General features: G+C 39.4%; 1 protein-coding gene across 1 annotated transcript in view; it reads left to right on the forward strand.

Annotated features, from left to right (window-relative positions):
• Nucleotides 1-14,174, forward strand: part of glrbb (glycine receptor, beta b) — a 160,515-nt gene that overhangs the window by 30,692 nt on the left and 115,649 nt on the right. The window contains exon 3 of the mRNA XM_039750302.1: nt 1,592-1,698. Coding sequence (XP_039606236.1) covers nt 1,592-1,698 — 107 coding nt within the window. The remainder of the gene's footprint in view (nt 1-1,591; nt 1,699-14,174) is intronic.

Raw genomic sequence — 14,174 nt, forward strand, 5'->3', positions numbered from 1 at the left:
CAATACCACAGATCCTTCTCGAGGCACTCTGTCATAAGCGTTCTCCAGGTCCACAAAGACACAATGCAACTCCTTCTGGCCTTCTCTAAACTTCTCCATCAGCACCCTCAGAGCAAACATTGCATCTGTGGTGCTCTTTCTTGGCATGAAACCATACTGCTGCTCACTAATCATCACCTCACTTCTTAACCTAGCTTCCACTACTCTTTCCCATAACTTCATGCTGTGGCTCATCAATGTTATCCCCCTGTAGTTACTGCAGTCCTGCACATCCCCCTTATTCTTAAATATCAGCACCAGTACATGTTTTCTCCACTCCTCATCATCCTCTCATTTTCCAAGATTCCATTAAACAATCTGGTTAAAAACTCCACTGCCATCTCTCCTAAACATCTCCATGCTTCTGTAGGTATGTCATCTGGACCAATGGCCTTTCCATTTTTTACCCTTTTCATATCTGTCCTTACTTCCTCCTTGCTAGTCCGTTGTACTTCCTGATTCACTATTTTCACACCATCCAACCTCTTCTCTCTCTCGTTCTCTTTATTCATCAGCCTCTCAAAGTACTGTTTCCATCTGCTCAACACACTCTCCTCACTTGTGAGTATGTTTCCATCTTCATCCTTTATCTCCCTAACCTGCTGGACATCTTTCCCAGCTCGGTCCCTCTGTCTAGCCAATCGGTACAGATCCTTTTCTCCCCCCTTAGTATCCAACCTCTCATACAACTCATCATATGCTTTTTCTTTAGCCTTCACCACCTCTCTCTTCACCTTGCGCCTTATCACCTTGTACTCTTGTCTACTTTCTGCATCTCTCTGACTATCCCACTTCTTCTTTGACATCCTCTTTCTCTGTATATACTCCTGTATTTCCTCATTCCACCACCAGGTTTCCTTTTCCTCTTTCCTCTTTCCAAATGTCACGCCAAGCACCCTTACTACATCTGCTGTAGTTTCCCAGCTGTCTGGTAATTCTTCAATGTCACCCAATGCCTGTCTCACCTCCTCCCTAAACTCAACCTTGCAGTCTTCCTTTTTCAACTTCCGCCATTTCATCCTTGGCTCTGCCCTCACTCTCTTCCTCTTCTTGATCTCCAACATCATCCAACAGACCACCATCCTATGCTGCTTAACTACACTTTCCCCTGCCACCACTTTGCAGTTTTCAATCTCCTTCAGATCAACTCTTCTGCATAGGATGTAATCTACCTGTATGCATTTTCCTCCACTCTTGTACGTAACCCCATGTTCCTCCCTCTTCTTAAAATACGTATTCACCACAGCCATTTCCATCCTTTTGGCAAAATCCACTATCCTCTGACGTTCTTCATTCCTCTCCTTGACACCATACCTACCCATCACCTTCTCGTCTCCACTGTTCCCTTCACCAACATGCCCATTGAAATCCCCATTTATCCGGGCTTGGGACTGGTACAAAGAAACACACTGGTTTGTGCATCCTCTGTGGCTGGGTTGCCAAAAGGGTTAAGATAAGGGAAGTAAATTATTTTAAAGAAACATTTTCAAATGCTTGGTTAGCCAAAGATTTGGAAAAATACTTTTCATTTATTTGCTTCTTTCTTCATCAGACAATTGTCAGTAGAAGATCTCGCCCGAGTGCCAGCTAACTCTACCAGCAACATTTTGAACAGACTGCTAGTCAGCTATGACCCAAGAATTAGACCTAATTTTAAAGGTCAGTCTTTAATTGTTTTTTTTTAATCGAGCAATGTAAGGCATTGTTTTTTTATCCTATATTGTGTATGTTGGTATAAATATATTAATGTGTTTGGCAGTTCCCTGTTTGTATTGAATGCTAGAACAATATTGCCCATGCATACGGTACTCAGCCTAAATGATTGCAACCCCTTTGAAAGTTAAGATTTTTTATGAATTTCTCAGTGATTACCAGAATAATTAGCAGAATTTGGATAAAACTGAGTTTTATTAAACATTTGTTTTATTAACAACATAAACGCTTGGTCACCAACATCATTAGGATAACAAAATAAAAATTCTTATTCCAATGAGGTGTTGTAAAACCCAGAAAAACAACATGCGTTAGGGTGCAATATTGACACGCATTTACTACGACTGCTTTGGTGGTGCAACGGTATCAACTGTAATCAAAACTTCACAGGTTCAATCCCGGACGAGTCCGTTTTGAGAAGTGAGCTGCTTTTATTCCTACTATTTTAGAATAAAAACATACATTAGATTTCAGTCTGTAACAGCTGGTGTAAATGTATGATACTTGTAAAGGTTAGCTTTGTTTTTTTTTTTTTTGAATTCAGTTTCATTCTCTCAGTCGCATTCACGATCCTTAACACTGCTGTTTATCACCAACCTGGATGATGTGACGGCAGTCATTTTTGTGCCAGTACACTCACCACACATGTGGTGGTGAAGTGGTGACAGGTAGTTAGCCAGTTGGACACAGAAGATGATTTGGGGGACAGAATGACTGGGCCGTTGTGGTCAATTTAGCCAGGACATTGGGATACACCCCACTCTTTACGAAGAATGCCCAGGGATCTTAAATGACCACTGGGAGTCAGGACTTCGGTGTCACATCTCATCTGGGACTGCACCATTTTTACATTACAGTATCCATATCACTGCACTGGGGCATTGGGATTCACATTCAGACTATGGGGTAAGCGCTCCCTGCTGGCCTCACCAACACCTCTTCCTGCAGCAACCTGAGCTTTTTCTAGATGGTCTCCCATCCAAATGCTGGTCGGGGCTTTACATGCTTAGCTTGCTGTTCTGAAGTGCATGTGGTATGGCTGCTGGCTAAATCAAATTCTTGATTTGAATTCCATTGAGATGTTATGATGGGACCTTAAAATCTGCATTTCATAGTTGAAACCCCTCCAGTGTGGCAGAATTAAAATAATTCTGTAAAGTAGAGTGGTCCAAAAGTTCTCCAGAGCAATGCTAAAGACATGCTAATCTCCTGTTACCAGAAGCATTTGAATACAGTTGCTGCTGCTAAAGGTGGTACAATTAAGTTTAGGGGGCAATTACTTTTTCACAAGGGTGATATAAGTGTTGATGAACTTTATTCCCTGAATAAATCAACTGACCATTGAAAAACTGTGTATCATGTTTTCTCAGGTGGTCTTTTTTGTTATACTAAATCTGTTTGCAAATCAGAAACAATTAAGTGTTATTAATAGGCAAAAATAGAGGAAATCGGGAAAGGAGCAAATACTTTTTCACGGCACAGTACTTTTCTTTTGATTACACATTTTCTGAAAGTATGAAGGCCAAATTCAGCTGTGAATTTGTCAGTTTCTCATATTCTCAGTGGAGCTGTCCTAAACTAGTTATCTAAATGTCAGCTACTTTATTATTTTTAGGCTTACTTGCAAGAAAGCCCAGAGGACAGCATGTGTATTTTTATCCAATCAGAATTAGTATTTAGCCAGCAGCTTCTGGTAACATCAAGCTTTTTAGGAATGGGGGTCACATCATAAAGAATTTCCTCATAACGCAAATATTTTGTTGCTTGTTTGCCATTTAAAAAGAAGATGAAGGTTTTGATAACGTTGGTAACTTGATTATAGAAGTTTGCGAAGTGTTTCACCTGTGAAACTCTCTGTGGAATGAATAAAGAAGATATTAACTTTTAGTTTCTTATGACAGAGTCTCCAAGCTATCAATCAAAAAGGTATATCATCTTAAAATTGTGTTTTTGGAAAATAACAATTTAAAATCTTGTGAACGAGATGGTGGGTTTGAGGAGCAGCATTACAGCACTGCTCTAATAGGGAAGTTCAAAACTACACTTGATGCTATTTTGGTGGAATCAAGTAGATGGGATTGGTGAATTTTGTTTTGGCTGAATGGCCGGCTCTCATCAAAAGTTATCTAATCTTGTAATGTTCAAATTACCAGAGTCTCTCAGAAACAATGTTGGATGAGTGGATGAGGGTGGGTAGGTCCGACTCATGATGATTTGTATGTGTTATTGCATATGTCGATTTATGAATTCATTTCTGCAGTGCAGATATTAGATTACACAACCCAGTGATGGAGTGGTGTGCCCTGTCCAGGGAGTGTTCCTGCCTTGAGTACCCCATGCTGTCTGGGATGGGTTCCTACTGCCCTACGACCTTCCTCAGTGGAGAGTGGGTTTATAAAATGGCTAGGTGGATGAAACCCTACCTTTTCACCAATATTAACACTGCTCCACTAAAACTACAACAACAACAACATCTATTTATATAACACATTTTCATACAAAAAATGTAGCTCAAAGTGCTTAGAAGGAGGCCTTTGACAGTCATACAGGCTGCATCATTGGCACTCTATTAGTACACTGTGGACAGCACATTATCCATCCATCCATCATCCAACCCGCTATATCATAAGTACAGGGGTCTGCTAGAGCCAATCCCAACCAACACAGGGTGCAAGGCAAGAAACAAACCCCAGGCAGGGTGCCAGCCCACCGCAGACAGCACATTATGCATGTCAAAAAACAATGAGTGCTAAAAAGAAAGCAGACCACCTCACAGCACATAAACCACTAACTAGTTAGCAGTGTTACTGAATGCTGGTCATATGGAGTCACATTATGTGTCCAAGTATTACTGTAAGAAATCTGTATATATATATATATATATATCTATACTAATAAATAAAAGGCAAAGCCCTCACTCACTCACTCACTCACTCACTCACTCACTAATTCTCCAACTTCCCGTGTGGGTGGAAGGCTGAAATTTGGCAGGTTCATTCCTTACAGCTTCCTTACAAAAGTTGGGCAGGTTTTATATCGAAATTCTACGCGTAATGGTCATAACTGGAAGCTGTTTTCTCCATTTACTGTAATGGAGATGAGCTTGAATGCCGTGGGGCGGAGTTTCGTGTGACATCATCACGCCTCCCACGTAATCACGCAGTACATAGAAAACCAGGAAGACCTCCAAAAAGCGCTGAAGAAAACATGCATTATATTATTGAGAAGGCAGCTAAACAATAAGAAGCGGCGAGTGACATATACAACCATATTCATGAGTTCTGCTACTTGAAAAAAAGCACGATGTAAACCTACACTTTAAATTAAGTTCATAGACAGGCTGCCGCTGGCGTTTGTAATTTAGTGCCTGCCCATATAAGGCCGTCCGTCAGCGGCAATCCAATAGCAAACTCCCACTAAATATTCACGGGTGAAGGACTGTGCTTATGGAGAGGAAGATGAGATGGTCAGGGTGGTGTTTGACACAAACTCAGCGAAACTGCGAGAGAAAGGACTAAGGTAACATTAAATACAGCCATGGACATAGCACGAGATGGCACCAGCACAGCTGGGAACCTTGATGCATGTACACCGAGTGGCTCACGTGAACTGGCGCAGTGCACAGATAAAAGCAACAGTTCCAAAGAGGCTGAACAAAACCGAATTACACAATTGAGAAGGCAGCAAAAATATGAAGCGTCTGATACAAGCATATTCATAAATGCAGCTACTGCGGAAACAAAGCACACGTTGGCTAAAGGAAGACAGTGTAAAAAAAACCTGTGCATGCAGTGTGTCAGGTCTCAGATAAAGAAGAAGACGAGCTGTTTATTGATGCAGTAAGAAACGAATCGATGAATGAAACCTGTCATCTTTACAACGATTGACAAACACGGAATGTAACTTGAACACAACACATCCTACAAATACGAACCTGATTGAAAGAAATAATGATAATCAAATCCTTGATGACAGCAACACTCAGTAACACTCACAAAACAAATACTGTATATTGACAGTCATGTTACGTTATTTTTAAAATGTTCCCTTTTCTTTTCTAGCTTTTTAACACACTACTTCTCGCTGCGATACGCGGTATATATATATATATATATATATATATATATCCCGATCTACATACTCGAATAATGGATACTTTATTCGCCATCAATGATTGTTTTGGTAAAGCCATACTCAGTGTATTCATTAGATGAGCGGTAAAAAGTAAGAGCGAGGGAGGATGACTTATTGAGGCATGCAGGCTGTAGTGCGTCAACTCTATCTGAATTGCGATCACATTTGAAAAATATATCTTTTCAAGTTCTATTTAGTCCATATGTGTCAAACTCAAGGGCAGGGCCACATCCGCCCGTGTAATTATATCCGCCCCAGATCATTTTATATACTGTATTATTGTTATTAATGGCCCGGGTATATGAAGCGCTGGTAACACAATTAACTACAGATCCCATAATGCAGCGCTTCAGCTGCCTTGCCGAACACTTACCGTTAATCAAGTCTAGCTTATGATGCTGCAAGTTATTGCGAAGCTAGCTCACACGATGCTGAAGAGAAAAGTTGATTCTGAAAATAGAGCCTTTAAAACCGATGGGAGGCTGAGTATATGTTTACTGAACCCGTGTGTCTCATTTGTGGAGCTAATGTGGCTGTAATTACAGAATTTAATCTAAGACGGCACTATGAGACAAAACATCAGGGTAACCTGAATGCAATGCAGAAGATACAGAAAGCAGAAGAATTAAATAAGAATCTGACACTTCAGCGGACGTTTTACCGTGCACAATCACAAAGTGATTTCAAGTGAAGCTGCTTTTATGGGAGACACAAATGCACCAGTGCAACCCTGTTGCCAAGTGATGTTAAACCAAGTCGTCACTACGGTGTTCCCAAATCGCACTTTGCTGATAAACTGAGCGCACTGCACTGAGTTTGCACGGCGCTTTGGTGACTTTGAAGAACAAAAAGTCCGTCTACATGCGGCTCGAACCTTGTGCATGTTTGGTAGCACATATCTGTGTGAGAAGCTCTTCTCAGTGATAAAGACTAACAAAACAGCACACAGGAGTCGCCTCACTGATGAGCACCTGCAATCCATCCTGAGAATCTCCACAACACAGAACCTCACACCAAACAGAAACGAACCTGTTGCCAAAAAGATGCCAGGCGTCCAGCTCTAAAATGACATATGAGCAAAGACAACTGAATGATTTGATTTGTTATTGCTGAAAGGAACACATTTTATTTATATTTCCAGGTTTTGTTATGCAGCATGTTCATATTTGAATTTGTATAATTTTGACAGGATATATTTTTATGGAGAGCAAAATCTTTTGGGATATTTAAAATCTAAGTTTATTTTTATATAAAATTACATAAGAGTAAAGAAATTTGAATGTTTGTTCTTTTAACGTTTACTTTATTTCTAACTTGTATAATTTAGACAGGATATATTTTTATGGAGAGCAAAATATTATAAGTTGTTTAAGGTTTGAGTTGATTTATTCAGGAATAATATTCCTGTCTGTTTTACCATTCCTACCAAAGATATTTCTGTCGACTAAATAAAAATTCCTTCTATTTAAAATTTAAATAGAACTTGAACAAATACGATAGTTCATAATATCCACGCAGACTTGCACGTAAGAGCGGAGTTATCCGTTTTAACAAGCAGCGTATTGCACTGATCTGAAATAGCTGTGTGTGTATATATGTAGATATGTATGTATATGTATATATATGTTTATATATGTGTGTGTATGTATGTATGTGTGTATATATGTATGTGTATATATGTAGTATATATGTGTATGTATATATGTGTATATATGTGTATATGTATAGATATGTATATATATATATGTTTATGTGTGTGTGTGTAAATAAATAAATATATATATATGTATATATATATATGTATATATATGACAACAACACTCATCACTCACAACAGTGACAAAACAATTACATTGACAATCATGTTACGTTATTTTCAAAATGTTTCCTTTTCTTTTTCATTGCTTCTTTAACACACTACTCCTCCAAGCGCCTGGTATTTTGCTAGTATATATATATATATACAGTGGAACCTCGGTTCACGGTGAATTGCTCGGTGAACCGAAGCAATTTCCACCATAGGATTGTATGTAAATACAATTAATCCGTTGCAGACTGTATGAACTGTATGTAAAAATATATTTTTTAAGATTTTTAAGCACAATTATAGTTAATTATACGATAGAATGCACATCTAATAGTCAACTAAATGTAAAAACATTGAATAACACCGAGAAAACCTTGAACAACAGAGAAAACTAACATTGCAAGAGTTCGCGCTATAGCCTTATGACCCGATCGCTGTAAACACTTTTTTTTAATGAGTTTTAAGCACAGGGAAAAAAATGAACATTTGAAAAATCCGTAATTTAATAAACCACCAAGAATAGTAACATTGCAACAAATCACACTATGAACCGACCGCTATAAACAGAACTGAAAACAAAAACAAGCCTTTTCTACCTTATGCTTTCAGCCTTCGGTCTCTTGCTTGCTCGCTCACTCTCTCTCTCTTTCGTGTGTTCGTGTTTCTCTTTCTGGAGCGCCTCGTGCGCCTGTGTGTGTGTGTGTGCCTCTGTCTCGTGTGTGTGTGTGTGTGTGTGTGTGTGTGTGTGTGTGTGTGTGTTTGTGTGTGCCTCTGTCTCGCGCGCCTGTGTGTGTGTCGCACTCTCTCTCTCTTGCTCGCTTGCTGCACAGGAATTGCACAGGGAGAGACTGAACTTGTACAAACCGAAAGGGAAACTGGCTTGTTCGTATGCCGAGTGTGTGGTCATGAACCGAGGCAAAAGTTTGGCGAACTTTTTGGTCGTAAACCGAGTTGTACGTGTACCGAGATGTTCGTGAACCGAGGTTCCAGTGTATACATAAATATCTTATGTATAAATGTCTACCGTGGAACTGGGAGTGTCTGTCTGTCCGGCCTGGAATTGAGAGGTGGAGTCAAGGTAGGGGTCCCGCCTCTGAGGAAACAGAAAACTCGCTTAGCTTCTAATAACACAAACAATGCAAGCATGTCAGCAAAACAAATTCTCCTAGGAGAGAGATGCCCAGAGTAGTTCTTTTCAATCAACTGACATCTCTATGTTTCAGTTTTTTTTTTCTGATGATTTCAATAGATTCTATGACCCCAGGCTTTCTACAGCGCGGGCTTACACAGTTAGTATATATATACTGTACATATATATAGAGCCACTTCATGTCTCTGCCACTCGCGTATGTGGATTTCACTTTCACCAAATAACAAATCTTTTACTTCTCGCATATACGCCTCTTCATTGGGAAGAAACACTACTGTTTCCTGATGGCAACATGAATTAGACGATCTACAAGTCTCTGATTTAAAGTTTAAATCTGAACAATACATTCAATCTCTTTTCGCTGTTCTGTTATTTCACCGAGTAATAATTTCCATTTGTTTACGCTAATGTGATCTTTACTATCATTGTTTTTGAGACTTTCGAATTGTAATACTTTCATTATCTCTAACCTGCTCTGCATGTGTATCGCTCCAATGTTTTTGAATTCTTTATCACGTTCTACTTTGTCATCAACTCTTTGTCTTTTATTTCCAGCCCCAGGTTTGGTTAAATCTCTTGGCACAAAGTATCTCTCCGAAAAGTCACGTCTTGTCCCAGGATTTTTTAAATTGTAATAGATATATACAGTATATATTTCCACAAAAGCCACAAAGAACCATAGCAAGTTTTGGGGCAGCCACTCGTATATTTGGTTTACTGGCTGCAAATTGTATTTTAAAAGATAGCACTGCTGTGCACAAAACCAAGTCCAAAACAGAACTGAGGGAACAGGGAAAAGGTGAAGGCTTTTAAAGGGGAAGACAGGAAGTGAGATCAAAGAGGTCGAGCTCATGAAGGTCTACAGCCATAGGTTCGAGCCCGGGCGTGACATCACAGGTGCCGGAGTCGACAAGTTCTTCTTCTATAGGCTCAGTCCCGGAAGTGACAACAAGAGGGCCAGGTGGAATCTCCTGTGAAAGAGTCAGTGCACTCTGCCACATCCCGGTATGACTTGGAACTGCCCTTACTCAAGCCCTTTAGCTGCCTCCCATGCGCACGTGTGTGACAATATATATATATATTAGAACATTAGAACAATCTAGACGAGAACAGGCCATTCAGCCCAACAAAGCTCGCCAGTCCTATCCACTTGTTTCCTCCAAGAAAACATCAAGTCGAGTTTTGAAAGTCCCTAACGTCTTACTGTCTACCACACTACTTGGTAGCTTATTCCAAGTGTCTATCGTTCTTTGTGTAAAGAAAAACTTCCTAATGTTTGTGCAAAATTTACCCTTAACAAGTTTCCAACTGTGTCCCCGTGTTCTTGATGAGCTCATTTTAAAATACAAGTCTCGATCCACTGTACTAATTCCCTTCATAATTTTAAACACTTCAATCATGTCACCTCTTAATCTTCTTTTGCTTAAACTGTAAAGGCTCAGCTCTTTTAATCTTTCCTCATAATTCAACCCCTGTAGACCTGGAATCAGCCTAGTCACTCTTCTCTGGACCTTTTCTAGTGCTGCTATGTCCTTTTGTAGCCTGGAGACCAAAACTGCACACAGTACTCAAGATGAGGCCTCACCAGTGCATTATAATGGTTGAGCATAACCTCCTTGGACTTGTACTCCACAGATCGGCTATATAACCTAACATTCTGTTAGCCTTCTTAATGGCTTCTGAACACTGTTGGGAAGTTGATAGCTTGGAGTCCACTATGACTCCTAAATCCTTCTCATAAGGTGTACTCTCGATTTTCCGACCGCCCATTGTGTATTCAAACCTAATATTTTTACTTCCTATGTGTAATACTTTACATTTACTGACATTAAATTTCATCTGCCACAAATCTGCCCAAGCCTGTATGCTATCCAAGTCCTTCTGTAATGATATAACGGATTCCAAATTATCTGCTAATCCACCTATCTTGGTATCATCTGCAAACTTAACCAGCTTGTTACTTATATTCCTATCTAAATCATTTATATATATTAAAAATAGCAGCGGCTCTAGCACTGACCCCTGTGGAACACCACTCTTAACATCAGCCAGTTCTGATGAGGTTCCTCGCACCATCACCCTCTGCTTCCTGTGTCTGAGCCAATTCTGCACCCATCTAAAAACATCACCCTGAACTCCCACTTCTTTTAACTTGATGCCCAACCTCTCATGTGGCACCTTATCAAATGCTTTCTGAAAGTCCAGATAAATAATATCATAAGCTCCACTTTGATCGTATCCTTTTGTTGCCTCCTCATAGAATTCCAACATGTTAGTAAAACACGACCTCCCCTTCTGAACCCATGCTGACTGTTCAGAATAACTCCTGTCCTTGTCATGTGTTGCTCAATCTTATCCTTAATAATTCCTTCCATTAATTTTCCTGTGATGCTTGTTAAGCTTACTGGCCTATAGTTGCTTGGATCTGCCCTGTCACCCTTTTTATATAATGGGATGATATTTGCCATTTTCCAGTCCTTTGGAATCTCTCCAGTGCACAGTGACTTCCTAAAAATATGTGTCAAGGGTTTATATATGTACTCACTAGCCTCCTTAAGAACACGAGGATAAATATTATCTGGGCCTGGTGATTTGTTTGATTTCATCTTATTTAATCTGAGCAGCACTTCTCCCTCTACAATTTCCAAATCCCTCAGTACCTCCTTAGTAGTTGCGTTTACCTCTGGGAGGTTATCCACTTGCTCACTTGTAAACACCTCAGAAAAATGTAAGTTTAGGGCATCTGCTATTTCATTGTCTGTATCTTTTAATTCCCTTTACTATTCCTGATGAACTTGACCTCCTCCTTAACTGTTCTTTTACTACTAAAATACTGAAAGAATCTCTTGGGGTCTTCTTTCAGCTTATCTGCTATATTCCTCTCCAACTGTCTTTTAGCCTCCCTGATATCCTTCTTAATGGTTGCCCTCATTTTCTCATACGCTCACGGTTCTCTTTGCAGTCATTAGTCTTATATGCCTTATACAGCAGTTTTTCCTTTGCAACTTCTTTTTAAATCTTTATTAATCCATCGTGGAGTTTTTTTTAGTTTCCTATTACTTCCAAATTTAGGTATGTATCTGTCCTGCATTACATGTAAAACATTTTTAAACCTGTTCCACTGCTCCTCGACTGTCTCCACATTTAAAAGCTTATCCCAGTCTATCCTACTTAGACTTTGTCGCATCTGCTCAAAATTAGCCCTACTAAAGTTCAACTTAACAATTTTAGTCTTTGCATCTGTACTCTTACAAAATACTGAGAATTGTATTACATTATGGTCACTTGACCCTAGTGGTTCAATCACCTCTACACCCTCAATTCTATCCTGATTATTACAGAATACTAAATCCAGATAGGCTTCACCCCTTGTTGGTGCTTTAACATGCTGTGTTAAAAAACAGTTGCTGATTACTTCTAAAAACTCCTGCTCTTGTGCTCCTCCATCTGTAAGGTTATCCCAGTTAATATTTGGATAATTAAAGTCCCCATGACTATAATATCCCCTGTAAACTTGCCTTTTTAATATTACTAAAAAGATGTGTGTTGAAATTACTGTCTGAATTGGATGGTCTATAACACACTCCTAAAATAAGACCTCTTTCCCTAATATTTTCCAGGCGAAGCCACATGTCCTCACTAAGATGAGGCTCATCATCCAACTGAAGATGTCTTACATTTAAACCCTGTTTGGCATAAACAGCAACAGATTATATATATGATCTAATGTCTGTCTGTCTGTCCACTTTTCAAGAAAGAACTACTTAACGGATTTAGATCGTGTTTTTTTTTCTATAATTTGCTTGAGCATCACACTGAGTATTATAGTTCCCTTGTGGTTCCGATTTATTTGAGCGAATCCGAGAGAGACACTGTGGGTAGAGCGGGATGGGGTTTGGCGCTCCTCACTCACGTGCCAGCCTCCGTTCGAGTCGCTCTACATCACACCACATATTGAAGTGTACCTCGCCTCTGCTTAGCTACCAATACCTGTTTGTTCAGCATACATTATCATCTAGAGATTGTTAAGGAGTAACGTTTGATGTTTTTGAGAGAGAGATCACAGCTAAATGTGTTTTAGAGGGTAGCTACTGATTGGCAGAGATATCACGACCATGTGCTTTTCTCCCCACGTGGAGGATGTTCTCCCGTCAGAGCTGAACACGATCAGATACAGTGGCAACATTTGACATTAGATGGTACCTACCTTCCGCTTGGCCAGAATTACATTTAAAACATTTTTTTTATTGCTTTTTAAAGTTTGTCCTATTTCACTATTTCGTGGGTGGAGCCGCTGGGGGCAGCAAGTAAAGAATAAGTACATTCTTCAGAATAATAGTTCCTTAATTGCATTTTGTGTTTTATTATTGGGCTGTGTGGTTCCTCTTAGAACTATTGCTTGACAAAGCAACATTTCATTCTGGGAAGGGTTCTTTACATATGAAGATGGTTCTTTGTGTTTTCAAAATCCTGAAATATTTAATGTATGGTAGGCTGCAGGACACTGACAGATTAAGAAAATCTGAATTTAGCCTTCTTATTGTGTGTGGCAAGAGTCTTTTTAAAATCGTGAGCCACTGGTATTTCACAAATCTGTTACCATCTATTTATGGTTATTTACTGTATGGAGCCTGATAGATAGATAGATAGATAGATAGATAGATAGATAGATAGATAGATAGATAGATAGATAGATAGATACTTTATTAATCCCAAGGGGAAATTCACAATATTATGGATCCAAATAATGGTTCCTTCTGGAACCTTCCAGTGGATGGGTCTTTTGGAAACTAAAAATGTTTCTGCTATTGCATCTCCCTGAAGAACAACAACAACATTTATTTCTATAGCACGTTTTCACACAAATGATGTAGCTCAAAGTGCTTTACAGGATGACGAAAGAAAAAATAAAAACAATTAAAATTAGATTAGGCAATACTAAGTAACACAGAATAAAGTAAGGCCTGATGGGCAGGAGTACGGAAAAAACAAAACAAAAAAAAAACTCGAGGGGGCAGAAGAAAAAAAAAACCCACGAGACCACCCAGCTCCCACTGGGCATTCTACATAACATAAGTGATCTCAATCAGTCCTCATGGTTTACAGGCTTCATGTGGAAGAATTAGATGATGAGGGTCATGTGGACTTCTGGCCTTCAATCCATAAATGTAGGGACTGCATGATGCTCTGATCAGGTGGTGGTGGCGCAGAAAACCTGAAAAAGAACAGCAGAGAAAGTAGGGGTTAGTACTTAGAGCCATGATAAAAATGATAAATCAGAATATCAGGGTTACACTAAAATTAAGCTTTGAGAAAGCCATGTTAAAATAA

The sequence above is a fragment of the Polypterus senegalus genome, chromosome 4 (genome assembly GCF_016835505.1).
Source record: "Polypterus senegalus isolate Bchr_013 chromosome 4, ASM1683550v1, whole genome shotgun sequence".
In the NCBI taxonomy this organism is placed as follows: domain Eukaryota; kingdom Metazoa; phylum Chordata; class Cladistia; order Polypteriformes; family Polypteridae; genus Polypterus; species Polypterus senegalus.